Source organism: Anolis sagrei, chromosome 6 (genome assembly GCF_037176765.1).
Source record: "Anolis sagrei isolate rAnoSag1 chromosome 6, rAnoSag1.mat, whole genome shotgun sequence".
Taxonomy (NCBI): Eukaryota; Metazoa; Chordata; class Lepidosauria; order Squamata; family Dactyloidae; genus Anolis; species Anolis sagrei.
Genome location: NC_090026.1, coordinates 91,134,425 through 91,156,048, shown reverse-complemented (window position 1 = coordinate 91,156,048; position 21,624 = coordinate 91,134,425). Strand labels below are relative to the sequence as shown.

Below are 21,624 nucleotides of genomic sequence, written 5' to 3'. Positions count from 1 at the left end.
ATGTTCAGAAATTGCTTGTTTTGCCTTCAAGGCTTCGGGTTGAATCCCACCCCAAAGTTGGTGTGTGTGCCCTTCCAAGTCATCACAATGAATAAAGGAAAAGATACCCATACAATATTTCTTTATAATTCTATTTGATTAAACTGCAGTTAGTCGTGGTGGCAGAATAACAATAGCAACGATCGCCATTATTAAGTTCTGGGCATTGAATCCATTGGAAGGTCTCTAGTCATGTTCACACAGGCCAGAGAAATAGCAGTACATTAGGAAAGGTGTTGACAGAGTGCAGAATTCATGTAGGTGAATGCAGAAAGATGCCTTGCGGGGGCTGCAACCAGAGGACAACAGTACAGATAAGCCTGGTGGTTGAAAAACCCTGGAAGGCCAGACAGGCCAGTCCACAAGCCATGGAAAATTAGTACTCCACTCATTTCAATTCTGGTTTGTTCGGGTGTTGAAATACAATCCTCTATGTAAATCATTGTTATGGAATGTATTACGGGTTTTTTCCCCAAAATCTTAATGTGGTTAGTCTTGGGGTAGAATCGCTAATAAGACCTCTGGACCCAACCTTTACTGAGGAATAGGTACCTGTGTGACTGTACATGACACAATACGCATTTAGGCAGCAATCCGGTACCAACAAAGCCAAGAGGGTTCTGGCTTTTCCTGGTGTGTCTAGTGCTTTTAATCTGACTTGTTTTTGGTACAGGATATTATTTTATTAACAGCACTGGACATTATAGATATATATAAATATATACACACACATCACACGTACACAGATGTATACACATAATTTGCACATTGTACACGGGACTTCGACTGTGGCGTGACATGAAGACAGAAACAGCCTTTATAGCAGTGTTGGTGTATTTTCAATGGGTTAAAAAACGTTTTCAGAAACCACCCAACATTGGGGAGATTAACATATCAGGACTAAAGCAAGAACTATACTTTTTCAGAGCTTGAATGATGCATGGTACACAGAAGACATCTTTTCGTAGTCAGAGCGGACTGTGTGATCCATCCTTGGGCCGCCCTTTCCATGATGCCCCAACAAGACCTCAATGAAAGGAGATGGGTTGACTTCTGCCTCTGCAACGGAGAGTCCACACACATACCACGAAACAGCACGAGCCTAGGTTTTAACCCACGCCTCACAAAGTCACTCAGAAACACTTTGAAAACATTATCTACAAATGGTCCTTTCCTTAAGGTACAGGAATCATCCTCAACGCTTTAATGCTGCAGGTAGATGGTATTTCCATAAATAATAATAATAATAATAATAATAATAATACTCAATTAGAAACCATGGCAATGAAGAGACATTTACAGAAGGGAAACATTGGATCCAGTTTTGGTTTGGTTCGGTTTTGGTTTCAACACAGGCGCCCTATGCTGGGCATTTCTGCTTGTCCTGGTGTCCTTTCCCCCTTGCTTGAGGAGTATAGTTCTTTGGTCCTCGGGACAAACGCGAAGCAAGCGAGGCAGGGAGTCCCCCTGAGTCTATGTGGCCATCATAGGGCTGCTGCGCTTGGGGTCGCCCTGCCCCTCGGTTGGGGCACCGGGGATTGGTGGTGGTGCGGTGCTTTGGCTTGCTGGTTGAGACTGGGAGGGTTGGAGGAGCGCATCTTGGTGTTGGGCAGCTTGTGGTCCTTCTTCCACTTCATCCTCCGGTTCTGGAACCAGATCTTCACCTGGCGCTCGGAGAGGCAAAGGCTGTGGGCGATCTCGATGCGGCGCCTCCGGGTCAAGTAGCGGTTGAAGTGGAACTCCTTCTCCAGCTCCAGCACTTGCTGCCTGGTGTAGGCGGTTCGGGACCTTTTGGGCTCCCCTCCGTTGTAATTGGGGTTGACTGAGCCCAAAAGGGGAGGAAGGGGGGAGAAGGAAGAGGAAGAAGAAAGCAACGGAAGGTTATCACTCTGATAGAAGACCCTGGGTTCACTGGGGGCTAAGGGAGGAGATGGATCAAGGCAAGAAGAAGAGGGGAAGAACATGGTTCAAAGGCTTTGGACAATGGGAGCCAACTGAAAGGAGAGGGTGCCATAAAAAATGGTGACGGGCATTTGGGTCCCAGAAAAAGCTTCAAAGCCTCCTGGCCCAGGGCTATTAAATTTATGGGGGCTATAATGGCTGCCCTAACAGTTTGGAGTCTCGTAAATCTCCTGATAAAGGGCCCCTGCGTACACCAAAGGTTTTCTCAGGACTTTCATTTACATTGGGGCTCTCGCTCCCTCTCACACACATACACAGACCCTTTCTCGCAGTCTAAGAGGGTGGGCCGGCCTCTTGCCCCTGGCCCACTTCGCCCACCCCCCTACCCCCCACTCAGGCGCTCTCCCAGGGCTCCACTCACCCGTGCTCACGTGGATCTTCTTCATCCAAGGGTAGACCACAGGCTCTTTCCCTCCTCCTTTGAGGCCCGGCTGGAGGCTCTTCTCGGGAGCCAAGAGCGGGCAGGACGCGGGGCTGGCTCCGGGGGCGGCCTCGCAATGGCGCTGGGGAGGAAGCGGAGGCGGAGGAGGGGGGACGTGGCCTTGGAGTAAGGTCTGGCCCGGGACCGGGTGGCCCTTCCGCGGAGGAGGGGCGGAAGAAGGAGGCGGCGGAGGGGAGACTCCTGGAGCCGGCGGGTCCTGTCCTGGGGTAGCAGAGCCCAGGCCGGTGTAGCTGTAAGGAGACTCGGGGTAGTGGCTCGGCGGAGCAGGGTAGAGCGACTCCGGAGGAGGAGGCTGCGGAGGAGGAGGAGCAGGAGGAGGCTGGTACCCCGGCCCTCTGCTGGGACGCTGGTAGTAATCGGGCACAGGGTGGTGAGCCTGGCGCAGGTGCTGCTGCTGCTGGGGATGATGGTGGTGCTGGTGGTGGTGCTGCTGCTGGTGGTAGTTGCTCCCGCCTCCGCCGCTCCCTCCGCTGCCGAGCTGCGCATATTCTTCGCAAGGAGGGAATTTGGGCTCGATGTAGTTGGAGTTTATCAAAAACGAACTCATGGTCATTAATTTGTGAAGTGCAAAAATACTAATTTTTCTCGCGTTGTCGTTTTTCTGGGCTCGGCGAGGCCCCTCCCCTCCTCCTCCTCCTCCTCTCCCCCCTTCCTTTTTCCTCCCCTCCCTCCCTCCCTCCTTCCTTCCTTCCTGAACCCTGCCTCTCCTCACATCTCCCCCCCCCCCTTTTTCCTCTTTTTTTGCTGTTTGTCAAAGCGGCCGCTGCCAAAGTTTGGGCCTACACTCCCCCTCAAGACCCCCCCCCTTCCCTTCAGCTGGAACCATACAGATCCACATACTCACCCATGCCACCCCCACCACCTGACCGGCAGGGCCAATTGCTAAGCGGTTGGCAGAGCCCGGATCAGGAAATGGAACAAGAAGAAAGGAGAGGGAGGGGGGAAGCCTGGAGGACAAGCCCAGGACGGTTCCTGGCCACCCGCTTTCCCCTAGTGGGCGAGGAGATGGTGATGATCATGATGATGATGAGGTTGATGATCATGATGATGGTGTCGGCCAGAGGCAACGAAGGACTAGGGAGGGAGAAAGGGACAGAAAGGGCGGCAATGCTTTCCCGCGGATTCCAAACCGAACTTGGAAGGGACGGCGGAAGAGATAGACGAAGCCAAGGACGAGTGAGTGGGGGGGTGAGAAGGGCAGCGTGGACCCCCACCGGGGCTCCTCCCGTTTATGGGGCGCCAACTCGGTTTTTCCTCCTCTCGCCCTCCCCAGTTTCAGGGGAAGCAGCGGGGGAGGCATATTCGACTGTTAAGAGTGTATAAACAGGGATGTCCACCTCTGAGTACACGCATCTGGGTTAGTGACTGCCTTCTGTTCTTATTCTGATCAGAACTGGTTGAAAACCTTCAGGGAATGAGGTGTGAAACACATCTCCTTCAGAGCAGCAATGATTGGTTTGGGTGGTTGATTCTACAGAAGGAAAATCAGTTTAGACGCTAGTCCTTATCCCGGATTAGAATATCCTGACCTTATAGGGGGCTGGGATGTCTCGAGGTGCCCGGTTTTGAACCTTAAGCCCCTGACCACTTCGTCAAGAAGCACACCAAGGAGAGTATTTGGAGGGTGAAGCAGACTGGCCTGAAATGAAACCAAGAGACTGTTTTATTTACTGGGTTGTTGTGAGTTTTCCGGGCTGTATGGCCATGTTCCAGAAGCAATCTCTTCTGAAATTTCACCTGCATCTCTGTCAGGCACCCTCAGAGGTTGTGAGATCTGTTGGAAACTAGGAAATCGGAGTTTCCACTGATATATAAACCCCATTTTCCTAGTTCCCAACAGACCTCACAATCTCTGAGGATGGCTGCCATAGATGCAGGCGAAACGTCAGGAGAGGATGCTTCTGGAACATCGCCATAGGGCCCGGAAAACTCACAGCACCTTGTGATTCTGGTCATGAAAGCCTTCGACAATACATTGTTTTTATTTATTTTTAAAGCCTTCCAGCCCCCTTCCATAGGACCCTAAGAGGGATTCAAATGTATTTCTGAAATGTATTTCAGACTCCCCTGATTTTCAGGGCATTAATGAATGAAAGGACAGTCGCAATGCCATCAAGAGAGCAATCGGTCCCACGAAGGCCACCTTAATGGCAACACGCGATTTGCTTCTCTGATACACCCCTGGGATTTGAAATGGGGCTGACTGGTTGGCTTGCTTCCCCCCCCCTCTTTTTTTTTAAAGCATCATTTAATTATTTTTAAATGTCCTCATCCCTTGGCAGCTCTAGAGAGGCGGGTGCCATCCTCTGAGCCGAGAATGCTGATGAGAAAAGGGAAATAATAATAATAATAATAATAATAATAATAATAATAATGGAACAGGCAACAGAACACACTAGGAAACTAAGAGTGAGGTCATCCGCATGCCTGGCTGAACAAATACACAAATAAATAAAGTCCTCTGTTTCCCAGGATGCTTATTTTCCGTTCAAGGAAAGATAATTTTCCTTACTTTGAAAGTTAGTTATTTTAAAGACCATCGGAACACAAGGGCCTCTTTCACCAGTACTGTAAATATGACGTGAGTAATCTGACTGAAAATTGATCGTTAACAGGGAGGGAAGGAAAAAGGAGGCGATTGTGTGACCTGGGGTAATTGAAATCTGGAGCAGCTTCCCTTACAATATCTTAATTTTATCGTTTGATGTACTCAGGGCATTTTGGTCTCTCTGGGTTGTAATATTTCAGGCTTTAAGGCTCCAACATTACATATACGGTACTTACTTACCTGGGAAGCAATCCCATGGAAGGCAAATGGGTTAGCATTGTGTTGTCAAAGGGTTTGGAAGGGATTCAGAATGGTGACCTCAAAGCTAATGTTCAAATATAATAAAGCAGCTGTCTCCTCAACATCTACGTGAGTGTGTATGCTTTAATTCACATAATCCGAATTAATTGTATTGTCGAAGGTTTTCATGGCTGGAATCACTGGGTTGTTGTGTGTATGGACATGTTCCAGAAGCATTCTCTCCTGACGTTTCGCCTGCATCTATGGCAGGACCTCACAACCTCTGAGGATGCCTGCTATAGATGCAGGCGAAACGTCAGGAGAGAATGCTTCTGGAACATGGTCATACAGCCTGGAAAACACACAACAACCCAATCCGAATGAACATTCTCACCATGGCCTTTTCATCCAAGTGTGGTTTGTTGACTTTTATGATCATAATAGTTTATTATTTATCTGGTGGATTGTTCCTGTACTTAAATAAAATACCACTGAACTGACTGCTTTAGAGTGTGTGTGAGTCCTTGCTTCTCTCTATATTTATATTTTAATAAAAATATTTCTCTGGTTCCCCTTCCATGCTTTGTATTTCTCTCACAACTTTGATTCTGGCCTGAAAATTCAAACAAGGGTTACTTTGCAGCTAATATCAGAAATATGCCTCAAAATGACACACAAATATATATAGCATGAACATCTGCGAAAATTACAACTGATTTCGGCTTCAATTGGTAGTGGAAGGAAATGTGAACTGGCATATTTTCCATCCATTTTGGCCAGCTTTGTGACTGCAAATAATAACCATAGCCCAGGATGGGTTTTAACGGTGTAAGAAAGGCATATAGATGTGGACGGCTATGGAGAATACATACTACTAGCACAGGGACAGGCGGCCAAATATAATTTACGCATAAATGCCATCAATTTGAGTGTCAAGAGCACAACCCTTGGATTAGGAGGCGGCCATAGAAAGAAATAAAGCCGCAAAACCACAACAACAACACCCTCTTTGCAATAGATATATAGATATACATAGAAACAAAGACAGTACCTTCTTTTTGTCTGCTTCGGAGAACCGAGGAGCTATCCTGGTTCAGCCTTAGAGCCCTGCCTGTTTGTTTCCCTGCACTGACTCTCTTTCCACTGGATGCCTCCTTCGCTTGGTTGAACGGGGATGAATGGGATCCTAGTGTTGTAAATCTTCAAGGTGACCTGAGCTTCAGCCTTGTTTTTCAAGGGATTCTTGCTTAAACCAGGCTGCAGAGATGGGCCTGTGCCACATCTTGGCCGTTTGCATACCCTAAACAGGAGTCCAGCCCAGACCACCAGGTCTTATCGCTCCAGTTGGCCTTTTCCACTCTCCCTCTCTCTCTCTCTGTCCACCCCCTCTCCTTTCCACCAGAGATTTATGGCCCCATGGAGCAACCTCAGATACCGGACATTGGAGCCTGGCCTTGTGTTCCTTTAAAGTTTGGGATAGCAACCTTTGTGAAGCCAGCAAACACACCAACACGGCCTTAATGCACACTGTGGCGAAGGAGGAGGAGGAGGAGGAGGAGGGCGAATGGTTATAGCAATAAGACACTCAACCGGATGAGCAAAGACTTAGGAAAATATCCAACCGGATCCGGTCCCCCTAGGAGCCATGAGACAATATTATGATCCTCCTCCTTCGCTGATCACTTCCTCGTGAGCAAATATATTTTCTATGTGAAGGTTATAAAATCTGGGCAAATGTTAAACATATTTATGTGTAAACACATATGTATATGTATACTGCACTGAGACCCTTTGGGGAGGTAGGACGGTATACTATTATTATTATTAATAAATATTATTATATTATATTATAAAATTATTATTATTATTATTATTATTATTATTATTAGCACCGTGTGTATATGTGTGCGTATTTCAATATCCTAAGTAAGTAAATCTATACATTGTCGAAGGCTTTCATGGCTGGAATCACTGGGTTGTTGTGAGTTTTCCGAGCTGTATGGCCATATTCCGGAAGCATTCTCTCTTGACGTTTCGCCTGAAGAACTCACAACCTCAGAGGATGTCTGCCATAGATGCAGACGAAATGTCAGGAGAGAATGCTTCTGGAAAATGCCCATGCAGCCTGGAAAGCTCACACCAACCCAGTAAATCTATACATATCTGTTCAGATGCAGAAATAGCTATGGGGAAGGGGACAAAATGAAGTCATTACTCCTCCCCATGAGAATCCTATCTCTCTCCAAATAAAATTATTCTTCAGTCCCCAAATGTCTAAGATTCTATGAAAATAGCTCTTGGGTGCCTAGAAATACAGTGTAGACATTCAAAGAAAAGGAGTAGGCAAAGTTATTAAGGGAATGCAAGCACAGAAAAAATAAAAGAGTTCTAGGTGGGAACGATTTTCAATGGCTCTATGGCTCTCTCTGCATTTTTTTTAAAATTGGGGTTGTAGGGAAATTTGATGAGAGGAGAACACAGAATTCTTCTTTTGAGGGGACATTGCCATCGTTTGGCCCTCCCCCCGTGATATCTATGCCTGTATCTCACCGTCTTGGGCTGGGAATTGATATGCAGTCGATGTCATTAAACTTTTCAACTTGCCCACGCGCCCGGGAGACAGAGAAGGAGAGAGAGAGAGAGAAGGGAAGAAAGATGCGGGAGGAAGGAGACACCCGGCAACTCGGGCTGAATGCGATGCGAAGCATTTTGAATATATTTAACCCAGCTTTTCCCCTCTTGAATGCAACCCTGCCCCGAGTTTCAAAGTGACCGAAAAGTGACACCGGCCGCATTTTGTTTCTTATTAATCTTACACATTGACAGTCTTTGTTAAATAACAAGGCGTGCCCTTCACCGAGCGACATTTTCATATTTGTTAGACGCGTTGACCTGAAGTTCACCTCGCCCTTGGACTTAGTTTTTTCGAGGTCTTTAGCCGTGTCTTTAAAATGTACGTGTGTATATATATATATATATATATATGCAAAGAGACAACATGGAGCTCGAAGTGCGGGGAGAAGAAGGGTTTGGTCATGTTATTTAATAGTAAGCAAGGGAAAAATCTGTAAAAGAGTTGCAGAAGAGAGAGGGAAATGTAAAGGTTATGAAATCCGCAGTAAGAAGGAACTAAAGAAAATTCCTAAGGAGGCCAGGACTACATAGTTGATTCTTGCCACAAAGAGGGTTGGTTTTTGGCATACTCTGTGTGTGTGTGTGTAGTCAATTTACACCATAAGGCTCCTGCTTTAGATTTTATTTTCTGATCTTTGGGAATAGGAATAAACAACCTTCTAAAGAATGGGGAAAGAAGGGGAAAATAAAGGGGTTTTTTTCCCTGAGAAGAATCTGAGTTAAAGGATGAGATAAATAATATAAACTGGTGTTGTCAAAGGCTTTCATGGCCGGAATCACTGGGTTGTTGTGAGTTTTCCGGGCTGTGTGGCCATGTTCCAGAAGCATTCCCTCCTGACGTTTCGCCCACATAGCAGGCATTCTCCGAGGTTGTGAGGTCATCACAACCTCTGAGGACCTCACAACCTCTGAGGATGCCTGCCATAGATCTGGGCGAACCGTCAGGAGAGAATGCTTCTGGAATATGGCCATACAGCTCGGAAAACTCACAGCAATATGAACTGGGTTACCTTCCTCCAAGCAAGAGTATGTACTGGATTTAGATACAGAGGTAGAAATACCTATCTAATTTTTGCACAAACGCATTCATATAACCAGAGGGAGGAATGTCTAGGCTACAGATAGCAAAAGCCCACTGTATTTAAATCCACTCCCCTTGAAAATTTCCCTTCTGAAAGAAGATAAGTGGACTATTGGACTAAGAGGCAACAAACCTCATTTTTTTAAAAAAATCAAAATTTATGTTAGGTGCCTTTAATAGAGACCCAATTCCTTAAAATATCAAAGAAAAATAAAATCATCCCAAAAAATCAAATGTTAAGGCAAAGAGGAATTAAACATGGCAATACAGCTTGTAAAACTCATAGCAACCCAGGAATTAAAATTACTTTAAAAAAAACAACAGTTTTCTTGCTTTCCTGCATACAAAACAATGTTTTCATCTCAAATATCTTGCTCTACGGATACTTCCTATAATTTCGGCTGCAATCCCTTACACTCTCACATGGAAACAACTCACGTTGAATTCTATAGGTTTTATATCAGGGCAGACTAGTAAAGGATTGCACTATACCTTTCTAGAAAAGAGATGCAAAATTTGAAGGGATGCACCGTGGATTTTATAGTGGTATAGGTGACATGTGCTGTCTATCTTATATATTGTTTTTCTTCTAACCCCCGCCGCCGCCCCAATTTGTGGGAGGATGTTTCCAAAGAGCAAAAAATGCACATTTGGAAGAGATTTATGATTTCAAAATTAAACTGGTTTGAAATCAAAAGAGACTATTTTGTTGTCAGCAACACAGTTAATGGGGGTATCTTATCCTATGGCTAAAACATTTCTATATAAATAGGATGTAATTTTTGACTTATTTGTGTATTTATAGGCACTAATAAAGTTGTTTTAAAACACTACCTTTTCCTTGTCCCAGCATTTTATTTACTCTCTTCTCAGTCGAACTATCTCTTTTGGGTATTTTTAGGGGTCTGTCGCTCATGTGATCGAGGAATGACTATATATCTCCTCAAGAGTAAGCCTCACTGAGTTCCATCATTCTTACTCCCGGTCATAGTGTACAGCAATGCACATTATGACAAAGGGCCCTTCCACACAGCGCTATATCCTATAATATCAAGGCAGAAAATCCCACAATATTTGCTTTGAACTGGGTTATCTGAGTCCAGATGCCATATATCCCAGTTCATAGCAGATAATGTGGGGTCTTATTCAACTGTGTGAAAGGGGTCATATACTGCATTTCCTGGGACTAAAACAGGCACCTGCAATTCTGTGTCTATTTTAGTGGCAACAAAGTCAATATGGAAGCCCATCTCTAGAATTTGGAATTGACAAGATAAGGGGAGTAACTCCAATCAAAATAACCATGCTGGTCCGTGTTTATTCATAAATACATCTCTAATTCCTAGAAAGATTTTTTTGTGTGTTTTCCAGGCAGTGTGGCCATGTTCCAGAAGCATTCTCTCCTGACCTTTCGCCTGCATCCTCAGAGGTTGCCTGCCATAGATGCAGGTAAAACACCAGGAGAGAATGCTTCTGAAACATGGCCATACAGCCCGGAAAACACACAACAACCCAGTGGTTCAGGCCATGAAAGCCTTCGAAAACTACCATGAGTAACGAAGCAAGCAAAGAAGGAAGCCAACTACCTTGATGATAAGATATCGAAAACGTGGGAAATATCATTCTCCTCCTTAAATCTACAAGGTTATATTATTGTCACTAGGATAATGTACACAGAGCACTGATTTCCGCAGATCCACGCCTGTCTAAACCAAATATATTCCAAAAGTGAACCGGGGATGACAGTTTAAAGACAAACAATTCTTTTAAATATATATTATTTTCACAAATAAGTGGATATCCTTCTGTTAACCAATGGAGTGGATTAAAAGTATTGGACAGGACAGCCACTGAGGTTTTCAAGAATAGTAGAAGGACGAAATGACTTCAGTCCAGTTGGAGAATGAAAGAGTGTTCTGAAAGCCCTCCAAGAACCTTAAAGACGGGTCACACTTGTATATTTATTTATTTACTGACAGCCATGGCTTTCTGGACTACAGTCTACTTTACTAGGCTGAGATCCAGAATAATAACAATCAAGGGAACATTTGAGAATGACCATTGTAGGATTCCCGCTTTAAATCTGTGTTTGGCTACCTGTGTGCCAGTTTTTGTACAGGGAGGCTCAACAACATCCTCCCAATTCACCTGATCCATCTGCCAGCCAACGATATTCAGGGGAGTAAATGTGGTTGATAATTCATGATGAAATACAACATGTATTACTCCTTGAAAAGAGGAATTTTCTCTCCTTCCCTGGGTAATTGAGGTCATTCAACCAGTAGGGTTCACCTGGAGTCCATACTGTGATACACGCCTCGCTCCAAGCTATTTTATCTTTTGTGCTGATAGTCTAGATCTTGGCTATAACATTGACATCAAACTCTGTCTGGCCGCATGACTAAGAGTGGTGCGAAACGTAAACTTTTGACCCTCAACTTTTTGACCTGGAGTTGTTACGCCCTAACCACAAAGATACACAAAAGCGAGGCAGCCCTCTCTATCTCTTTCCAGGACGCTGCCTCTCTCGTTTGTTTCCATAGCTTTTTTTTCACCCCTCCCTGAGCTTTGAAAGGAGTGTGGATTTTTGAAGGGGGGAAGAAAGAATCGAGCCACTCAACCCAAACAACAACAACAACAAAAGATCAGAGAAACCTAAAAATCAGTTTGCAAACAAATCCAAAATAAGCGTTGGAGAAATTGGATTAAACTGATGGGAGTCCATTTGGTGTCCATGGCAGGTGGGTAAGTTCTGAGTATGGAGTGGGCGCAGAGGCTGAGCTATATATATCCATCTTAAGATACTGCTAAGAATAATGGGTCGTTTTAACGTTGTTGTTATTATTATTATTATCATTATTTTCACAAAGCCACAGCTTCCAAGGGGCTTCTAAACCTTGCTCAGGGAAAAGCGAGCTGGCTGTGAACTTGGTCTAAAGCGAGCTCTGCTGGCGAGTTCTGGGGTCTGCAGATTTATCTTAGTTTCTGCATTTACTTAACCTGGCAATGAACTGCACGGGCTCCCATTTATTATCCCGAGACAGACTTCACCTCCAGCAAGGACTGTTTCACAAAACTGCAATAATTACCGAATAACCTTCATAACAAATATTATTATTGAAAAACCATTTCGGATTAGTTGGGTGGGGGTAGAGGAGGAGAAGGGACAGATTCCATATGCTCTTCCTGGGAAAGGAACCCCTTTCTTAAAATATTGTGGCCTTTCTCTGTATTGTTTGCATCTCCTTAAGGGACAAAGCCATAACCCTGTGGTCGTAGAGAGGGTCTGTATAGGGAGGGGGAGAAATCCCAGACAAGTGAGTTTTTGTGTATAAAAATGGGTGTTTGGTGATCAGAGTTACTAGAAATGCAAAACCTGGATTATATAGATTGGGGGAGAAAGCAAGGGCCCTTCCACACAGATTTATATCCCAGAAAATCCCACATTATCTGTATGTGGACTCAGATCATCCAGTTCAAAGCAGATATTGTGGAATTTTCTACCTTGCTATTCTGGGATATAGCACTATGTGGAAGGACCCTCAGATATCCCAATATAAAGCAGATATTGTGGGATTTTCTGCCTTGATATTCTGGGATATTGGGCTGTGTGGAAGGGCCCCAGGTCTATTCTTTCTTTCAACCCTCTTAAAGAAAGACAGAAAAAGCTCTAATCCAGAAACTCAATTCAGGCATCTCCATGTAAATATTGTGATGCTTAATATTCTATAGATAAGGGTTGAAATTACAGCAATGTCACACTTGTGGAGGAAAAATACTTATTTTGTACAATGAGATTAATAATTTTCCCATCATGCTTTGTGATGAAGGCACCCGCAAACCTACCTATCATGTGACTCTTTCAAAGCCATTTTAGGCTTTAAAGAAAGTGAAGAGCTTCCTTGCTATATACACAAACACTTCCCTGTGTTATAAGCTTCCTTCTGCTTACAAGATGGGCCAGTGAAGAATTCTTAGTCCTCAAAAGATCACTGGTGATTACTTAAGGAAAGTAAAGCACAGGCCCCTCCAGGAAAGTAAATACAGCCCTAAGGACAGCCATTCCAACCATCTTGTCTTAAAATAATCATGACGTCATTTTTATTTACTGTATGAAACAATCTGTGGTTTCTCTATTGCTATTTGCCTGGGTGTGTTCGGAAGTGAGGAATATTTAAAATAGCAAGAGTTTGGTGTTGGGAGGAGGACTTTATCCTGACATCTCATAAATTTCCCTTTGGGCTTGAGTGGATTTGTTTTTGGTATGTGAAAAACTGAAACAGAGTTTGCAAGAATATATATATGTGTGTGTGTGTGTGTGTACATACACACACACACACATACATATATATAAAATCTTAATACATACATATATCTATATATATATATAAACAGAGTTTGCAAGAATATTTTATATTTAATATATTATATTCAATATATATATACTATATTAATACAGATATATCTATATCTATATATATAAAAACAGAGTTTGCAAGAATATTTTATATTATCTATATCTATATCTATATCTATCTATCTATCTATCTATATATATATGGTTCCTTAGAAGTTTTGTGGAACGTCTTGGGTTTTCTTCTGAGTAGACCTGGCTAGGCTAGAGCAGAGGTATTGGTGACGATATTCTTTATGTACTTCTCTATCCCTTCTCTTAACAGCTCTGCTGTCCAGTCAGTAATTTAGTCATTAAACGGCTGGTTAATTAGTTGGAGGGATAGGTAGATAGCCAGGGCGAGATCAATTTAAAACTGAGGTTAAGGCACTATTAGAAAATGGAGCCAGGATCACCATTATTTTGCTCCTTGGAAATATTTTATTTAGAACTTGATCCAACTGCTTCGGTAGAATATCCTTCAATAGGCGCCTTTCCGCACTCAAGACAAGGACATTTTAACATCTTTAGTCCAACCCCAATAAAATGCACACTTCGAAGTCCATTCCATTTAAGAGGAAACAGTTTTACACCTCAACATTTATGAAATTTTCTTTGGAAAAATTCCCCTTGGATTTACTTGCGTTGGAACTCAACAGAGTTCATCTGGTACATACAACTGGGATGTGCCTTTGACAGACTTCACCTTTAACTAAACTCTGAATTACTTTTTCAATCAGTTATTTTGTTGTCATAAGCCTACAGAATATTAACACTTTCCTTTAGTATGAGAAACTAGGGCCACAGTTGAATAAAATCCCACCTTATCTGCTTTGAACTGGAATATATGACAGTGTGGACTCAGATAACACAGTTCAAAGCAGATTTGTGGGATTTTCTGCCTGGATATTCTGGGTTATATGACTGTATGGAAGGGCCCTAAAGGGACAAACATGGACAAAGAGTCTGCGAGTTTTTGTTCCTATTGTGGTTTTCCTTCTATAAATATAATCCTTACCCTTAGTTTCAAACACAAATAGTACATAAATGTATATTAACAACGGAAATGTAGCCATTGTGAAAATGACCCATCCCCTCAGTTTCCATAGGGTTCATTGTAATGCGTTTAGAACTTGTTTACTAATACATACATGCAGCTACAATGAGCCACTCCAGAAATCCTTTAAGTTACTACATCCTCGAAAGACTTCTACATGTAAGAAAACATTTCTTTTATCATCTAATCTCTTTCTATCTACAAGGAGAATAAACACAAGCTCCCAATATATAACTTCAACTTAATTCAATAGGACTTATTATTACAGAACTGGATATACTATTGCACCTTAAGCGAGAAAAATGTAAGAAGACAATAAAATTCAACATCCAACTCTTTTCAAGTGAAAGAAAACTTTTTTTTCTTTTGGAAACCAAAGCTCTAATATGAAGGCCAGAAGGAATCTTATAGAATCTGCAAACCAACAGCTGAACTCTTATTTTTAAAATAGAGCCTCTTCTAAACCTGGTGCATTTTATTGGACCATTCCAATCTATTTGAAGAAAAAAAAAACACAACTCACTAGACAGGCATCCTCTCTTTAAAAAGAGTTGGATTTGATCACACCAACTTTCATTCACTCCATGGATTCTCTTATGGTTACTATAGGCTCCAAAACACATTACTGTCCCGAGTAAAGCTGGTGTGAGTAAATATTTCCAAGATCAGACACTACAAAGAAAGAAAGGAAGAAAGAAAGAGGAAAGAAGCCCAGCAGAAAAAAGAGATGCTCTTTCATGCTTTCTTTCAACCCTGGAAATTCAAAGACTTAAAGTTAAATCCGGCCATAAACTTTATTGCTGAGTAATCACACTCTAGTGAGAAGAGTCTACTTAAATAAAAAGGAATGCTGGAAATAAACAGGCAGCTGGGGCCTACCCTGCAATTCCAAGACAGTAAAAAGGGGGGAAAAAAGAAAGAAAAGATATCTGTATAAGGAGGGCTATTTACTATGGCCTATAAACCTCAACTGCCTTTCCTACTTTCAAGCAATGAGTAAGATCGCCTGATAAAAGTTTGCACCCAATTACTTTGAGAGAAGGTGGTGGGAGAGAAGAAACAATGAGAGGAAATACAGGTTTGAGATAGTGGGGAATCCACAGGAACATCCTTGTGTGTGTTGCACATATTATAAACTACATACACGCCCAAAGATAGACATATGGCTACTTTTTTTCTGGATAGAGAAATTTGAAGAACCCTGAAATGTACACATGGAGTAAACTCCTTCTTATCAACTTATCTTAGGAAATTATTGCTAAATCCAATGCCCCCAAAAAGATCAAGTTGTCCACTCTTGAAATAACATATAGCTGGACTTATAGTTTGTTGTTACTGTTAATATATATTTCACTTCGAGAAACACAAGGAGGAAAGGAAGTCATTATCATTTTTGCTGTAGTCAACCTAATTAAAGTTAGGCCTCAAAATCCATCTCTGCCAAAGCCGCTTATTGTGCCTAGCTTGTATATCTCTACATTTATTTACATACCACTTTAAATGCTGGACGTTTAGAAGTTAAAAAGTGGGAGGAAACACTTCCCTCCTTTCTAAATCTAGTCTCTGAGAAAGGCTCAGATTCTGGTGGTTCAATCAACCTGGACCAAGCCATTCACAGCCGCCTTTTCCATCGTACAAAGAAACTGTAAACAACTTGTGCACAAAAAGAAACTTACCTTAACTTGCTCACGCCATATTTTTCACAAAGCATTTGTGAGAATTGGGGGGAAACAGAGAACTTCTGTACCTAAACCTGATAATTTGAATGACCAGGAGGCACACGTAGCCTGCAAAAGAGTCAAATGAAGTCCAGCGTCAGTGCGATTATATGTTATGTGGTATATAATGTTGGATGACAACTCCCCAAAACCATAAAACTTACTTTAATGGCATCACGTGACATTTTATAGCCAGTGAGCCTATCTGTCTGAGCTATGGATGATTTTACGATCTAATTCATAGACAAAACCCTATTCATTTGGCACCCAAATGTCATATAGCCGGAACTGAGGCTTATAAAGTTTACTGTTTTATAACTTTTAAAGGAAGACATCAGTGTTACTGGTCTCTAAATGTGCAGATCTTTAGTTGCTCTTAGAAGCTCAGCAGCCTTAGCCATTCAAGCCCAAGGGAGGTAAGTAACAGCTACGTTTCTAGCAAGACTTGCTGCGGCAAAAATACACAAGTCCTTGTTTTGATTTTTATGTCTAAAAGGAAAGCTTCCTCAATAGTTTTTTAAAGAGTGTATGAGGAGAAAGTAGGTGTTTGCTCTCACGTTGGATGTTGTCTACAGACTTCAGAGTCTCTCCAGACCTTGTCCCAGCACCGCTATGCTAAGTTAGTGAGAAGGATCAACCTAGAGAAAGTTAAAGCAGGTTCTAGAGGTGTTGTTGTTGTTGTTGTTGTTGAAGGAAAGTTTTCCACGTGGGAGAGAGATGTTTCCCCAAGAAAGGGAACTGGACACGGGTCTTAGCAACCTTCTGCATTAAGAGGAACCAACGAATCTTAACAAGCTTCTATATTAAGGAAAAACTCAGCAATCCGAGGAATGCAGGGCAATTCCCACCCTGGGTTGTTGTGTGTTTTCCGGGCTGAATGGCCATGTTCCAGAAGCATTATCTCCTGAGTTTCGCCTGCATCTATGGCAGGCATCCTCAGAGGTTATGAGGTCTGTTGGAAACTAGGAAAGTTTCCAACAGACCTCACAACCTACCATAGATGCAGGTGAAACGTCAGGAGAGAATGCTTCTGGAACGTGGCCATACAGCCCGGAAAACTCACAACAATCCAGTGATTCCGACCATGAAAGCCTTCGAGAATAAATTCCCATCCTATTAGTTGGGTAAAGCTTAGTTTCTTTTCAACTTTGATCTAATGAGAAAACTAAAGGAGGCAATCTTGAGGCACCTTAGAGTGCCAACCAGGAAAAGGGGGTGAGGGCACAAAGAAATGGGGGAAACCCTTACAATAGAAAGTTTATTTTTCCAGTCAGTTCTTTTTTTAAAAAAAACAAAACATTTTTGAAAAGGCCATCACATTATTTTTTTTGCTCAGACAGCCAGCCAGACTTTGACTCAATGTGTAACTTTATCCACGAGAAAGAGAGAGTGAGAAAGAAAGAAAGAAAGAAAGCACCCTATACATTACTGAAGCTGCGCTTAAGAAAAGCCACTTTTCCAAGAGTTCGTGCAAAAGAGTCATCATATACAAAGGCACAGCAAGGACATACTGTCTGGAATCACAGTTTTCGTCACAGATTCACTATATTCACTACAAGTTAGGACACGTTCCGGGTTTTTTTTTGTTTTTCATCATTTCACCTCTACAACAGCCATTAATGACAACAGGAATTAAAATAGGTAGTTTTGGATTGGAAATCTTGGCCACAGCTTGGAGCTATACAGACACCGACACTTTATTATTATTATTATTTTGAACACACATGCACAGTTAAGCACAGCGAGTGCAACACACAGAAAAACATGGGGGTGGAAACAGGGGTGGGGGAGAAAGAGAGGGAGGGAGGGAAGGAGGGAAGGGAGGAAGGAGGGAAGGAAGAAGGGAGTAGATGGCTCTCCCTTGCTAGGGTTTTTTGTGAGTGTGTACTCTCCCCCCTCCCTCCTTTTTACAGTTACTTCAAGTAACACCACTCGCTTTATATAAATAAGTTAAAACATCTACATATTATTATTTTTTCTTCTTCTTCTTCAAGACAAAGCCATTCAAGACAAAGAAGCAGATCTACTGGTAACCCGCGCTGGGAAAGCTCAATTAAAACAGGCTCATGATTAAAAGATGGACTAGGGAGTGTTTTCCCCACTCCCAGGGAAGTTGGAGCAAGTCAACGCGAGAGAAAGGCAGAAAGAGAGAGAGAGGCAGAGAGAGACAGACAGACAGACAGACAACTGACATTCCACGCAGAGTCAGCTCATATAATACTGCTCAGTACTTGGGTTTGTTTTTTTGGGTTTAGTTGGGGTTTCCGGGGAGGCAGGAACAAATCCGGGGTCCCTCTTTTAGGGGCGAAAGGCTCCTCCAGCCGCTGCCATGCTCATGCTCTTCAACTTGTTATCCTTTTTCCATTTCATGCGCCGGTTTTGGAACCAGATCTTGATCTGTCTCTCTGAGAGGCAAAGAGCGTGTGCGATTTCAATTCTCCTCCTGCGGGTCAGGTATCTATTGAAGTGAAACTCTTTCTCCAGCTCCAGCGTCTGGTAGCGGGTGTAAGCAGTCCGAGCCCGTTTCCCTTCGGGCCCCCCTATGTTGTCTGCAACCAGAGGTTGATAAAAGAAGAAGGGGAAGCGGGTTAGGAAGGTGGCAAACCGGGGGCAACATGACCCACCACTATCCTTCTCCCTCTCCCTCCCTCTCTATCCTGTTTCCTGTTCCTCCAAGCCCAGTTAAGTTGGGAAAGAGACTCAACAAGTACCTCCTCACTTACTTCCCTTCCATAGCCCTTCTTCCTTTTCCTTAAATAATTTTGAGCACTTTGGATTTTCCAATAGCCTTCCTCCAGTCCTCCCCTTGCTCTTTTTTTTTTTTTACTGTTAGCCAAGTGCTGGTGAATTTCAATGGAAGCATTTCTTCTACGCCCCCACACTTCATTTACTATCTTCTTTTAGGTCGAGAACAACCTAAACTTCCCCTTTTAGGCTTTCAGACTCCTTTAATAAAGTTTTGGAGTCCAGAAGCTCAGGGGAGGGCAATCTACAGCCTCGGTACATTATTTAGGACTTGGTTTGCAATGGGAATAGTTTCCAGGACCGCCAGACTGACTATTATGTGTATCCTCTCCCCCCCCCCCCCGCCAGTCCCTCTCTCTCCCCCGCAAGATTTTCCCCTCGACTTCCTTCCCTCCAAGATAATTTCTTCTCCCCCCACTTCACACACACACACAGATTGCTCAACTCCTTTTTTGATATAATTAGTAACGGTGTTTTTCACTGGACGGTCCTCGTCATAAATTACAGAGGCTGACACTCACTATTCAAGACCTTTCCCTCTGTGTATGCTGCCTCGCCTCTCTCTCCCCTTCGTACCCAGTTCTGGAGACTTGGGGAAGAGTTCCTCGAAGCAGCTCCCTCACTCTCTGGCCTGACTTCTTCTAGTTCTCTGCACTGAATCCTCACTCTCTTTTCCTCAAGATAGACCCCATGTACAAACAACAACACACACACATTCCAATTCAGAGAGAAGGCTTTCTGGAGAAGAGTTTGAAGAGCAGCCTTCTCTCTGCATGCCAAATGTGTGCGTCTAGACAACCCTGTGCTTCACCCTCCCATCCCACCCTCCATAATCTATTTTGCGAGCAAAGTGTGTGCCTCTAGGCAATCCCCACACCCTTCCCTCTCCTCTCTTTTCCCATTCTCTCTCTCCTGTCTGCCTCCAAGATTTCTATAATCAAGACAGGCGGCTTTCTCGAGTATCTCTGAGCATGCTTTATTATTATTATTATCAGTAGTAGTATTAGTAGTAGTATTATTATTACCATGGCTTATGTGGAGCTTTCTCATCCAGGGGTAGATCTGGGGTTGTGGCGGCTGTGGGGCCGGGCTTTGGTCGCTCTGTTGGGAGTTGGCTTGCTCGCTGCCGGCTGGAGGTGCCTCTTCTGTGCCCGGCGAGGCGCTGAGCCCTTCTCTGCCTAGGTGGCTGCTTCCTCCGCTGCCAAGGCTGTTGTTGGCGCTGGTGCTGCTGCTGGTGCTGCTGCTGGAAGTGGAGGAAGCGCCGGTCGAGTTGGCGGTGGAGTTTTTCACGCTGCTGCTGTTGACTGGCGAGGAGGCTGCAGCGGCAGCAGCGCAGGGCAGCGGGTCAGGCGAGTGTGGCGAGTGGGTGCCCGCTGCTGCTGCCGCCGCCCGGTTGGCATACCTGGCCTCGGGGGTGTTGGCCGCGGAGGAGGAGGAGGAGGCGGTGGCGTTGGCGGGGTAGCTGCCCCTCGTCCTCTCCGAGGGCCCCGCTGCTCCAAAGTGGCTGGAAGCCGAGCGGCCGACGCTGAGGTCCATGCCATTGTAGCCGTAGCCTCCGCCGCCGCTGCTGCCATACCTGCCGGAATGCATGGCAGCGGATTCCCTGAATTGCTCGCTCACGGCACTAGGATCTCCATAATTATGTAACGGGTAGTCCGGGCCATTGGGGTAGCGACCGCAAAAGGAGTTTACAAAATAAGAGCTCATTTGTTGTCGTTGTTGTTGGGTTGGTTGGTTGGTTGGTTAGGGTGATGGTGGTGGAATAATATAATTTTTTTTTTGAGATCAGAAATTGGGGGGCTTGATTTGTGGCTCTTTGCTTCGTTTTTTGGTGCGTCTATAGCACCCTTGCACAATTTATGATGAATTATGGAAATGACTGGGACATGTACTCGGTTCCCTCCTACGTAGGCACCCAAATATGGGGTACGGCTCCACATCACGTGCTTTTGTTGTCCAGTCGTAAATCCTGCCTGATGACCTCTAGAGGTAAACTCGTGCACTAAAGGGAAAAGGGGGGCGAGGAAGGAGGGGGAATGCGCGTGCACGGCGCTCGCGCCCGCCTCCGGCTCCCCAGCGTCAGTCGGCCTCGCGCGCCACCTGCTGGAGGACAGGCCCAACTGCAGGCTTCCCGATAGAACGAACTGGGGCTGCTGTGGCTGCTGCTGCTGCTGCTGTTGCCGCAAGAGCCGGCGGGGTCGAATCGAGGTTACAGCCCATTATAGCAAAATTATGGCATCGCCCTCGCAGTGCCATTACTGTGTACCAATTGTGAAGGGCTATCGGCTCCCGATCGGAAAACCAGCAAGGAGGCAGAAGCCCAGGAAAAGAAAATAGACTCAACCTTTTTTTTTTAAACCCTAAATATATATATTAAAAATGTTTGAGGGTCTTCCTAAAATATATATATTTAAAAGCAATATAAAAACATAAAATATATAACAAAAGCAATGTTTTCACCGTCTCCTCCAGGCCAAAGACATATATAAGGGTTGGAGGAGACAGCCAATGATTTAAATCAAGGGAGAGAATGAAACCCTTCCCGCCTAGCAACAATTGCTGTGCTATTGAGAAACTGGAAACACCCGCCATCTGTGTCCTAAAACCAGTACCAATTTTAAATTCCCCTTCCATTGAGCTCTCCTGTGGTAGAATTTGAAATATACCTATATATATATATATATATAAATCCAGTTATTTTATGCACGAGCACCAGTATGTCTTTCTTCGCATAAATATAAGTTGAGGATGGTCTTTTGAAGAGA

General features: G+C 43.9%; 3 protein-coding genes across 4 annotated transcripts in view; all 3 read right to left on the bottom strand.

The window, feature by feature from the left end:
- The window catches only part of HOXA3 (homeobox A3), a 125,215-nt gene that overhangs the window by 30,767 nt on the left and 72,824 nt on the right, over positions 1 to 21,624 (bottom strand). The gene's annotated exons all lie outside the window — the stretch shown is intronic.
- Positions 665 to 3,079, bottom strand: HOXA4 (homeobox A4). Its single transcript, XM_060782049.2, has 2 exons — positions 2,363 to 3,079; positions 665 to 1,861 (listed from the first exon to the last, which is right to left on the bottom strand). The coding sequence occupies exons 1-2, from the start codon at positions 2,994 to 2,996 to the stop codon at positions 1,524 to 1,526; spliced, it is 972 nt and encodes a 323-aa protein (XP_060638032.2). The 5' UTR covers positions 2,997 to 3,079; the 3' UTR covers positions 665 to 1,523.
- Positions 16,121 to 21,554, bottom strand: HOXA5 (homeobox A5). 2 transcript variants are annotated; one of them, XR_010910195.1, is made up of 3 exons: positions 19,885 to 21,554; positions 18,346 to 18,663; positions 16,121 to 16,183 (listed from the first exon to the last, which is right to left on the bottom strand). XR_010910195.1 is itself a non-coding variant. In XM_060782045.2 (2 exons), the coding sequence occupies exons 1-2, from the start codon at positions 20,564 to 20,566 to the stop codon at positions 18,413 to 18,415; spliced, it is 933 nt and encodes a 310-aa protein (XP_060638028.2). In that variant the 5' UTR covers positions 20,567 to 21,554; the 3' UTR covers positions 17,359 to 18,412. The 2 variants fall into 2 exon arrangements, 1 of the variants encoding a protein (XP_060638028.2); XM_060782045.2 differs by lacking the exon at positions 16,121 to 16,183 and having other exon boundaries at positions 17,359 to 18,663.

Coding starts and splice junctions, on each gene's coding strand:
- HOXA4 (XM_060782049.2), bottom strand. CDS start 2,996: ATGACCATGAGTTCGTTTTTGATAAACTCCAACTACATCGAGCCCAAA. Junction 1,862..2,362: donor GAAGATCCACGTGAGCACGG/GTGAGTGGAGCC, acceptor TTTTGGGCTCAG/TCAACCCCAATTACAACGGA.
- HOXA5 (XM_060782045.2), bottom strand. CDS start 20,566: ATGAGCTCTTATTTTGTAAACTCCTTTTGCGGTCGCTACCCCAATGGC. Junction 18,664..19,884: donor AAAGCTCCACATAAGCCATG/GTAATAATAATA, acceptor CTCTGGTTGCAG/ACAACATAGGGGGGCCCGAA.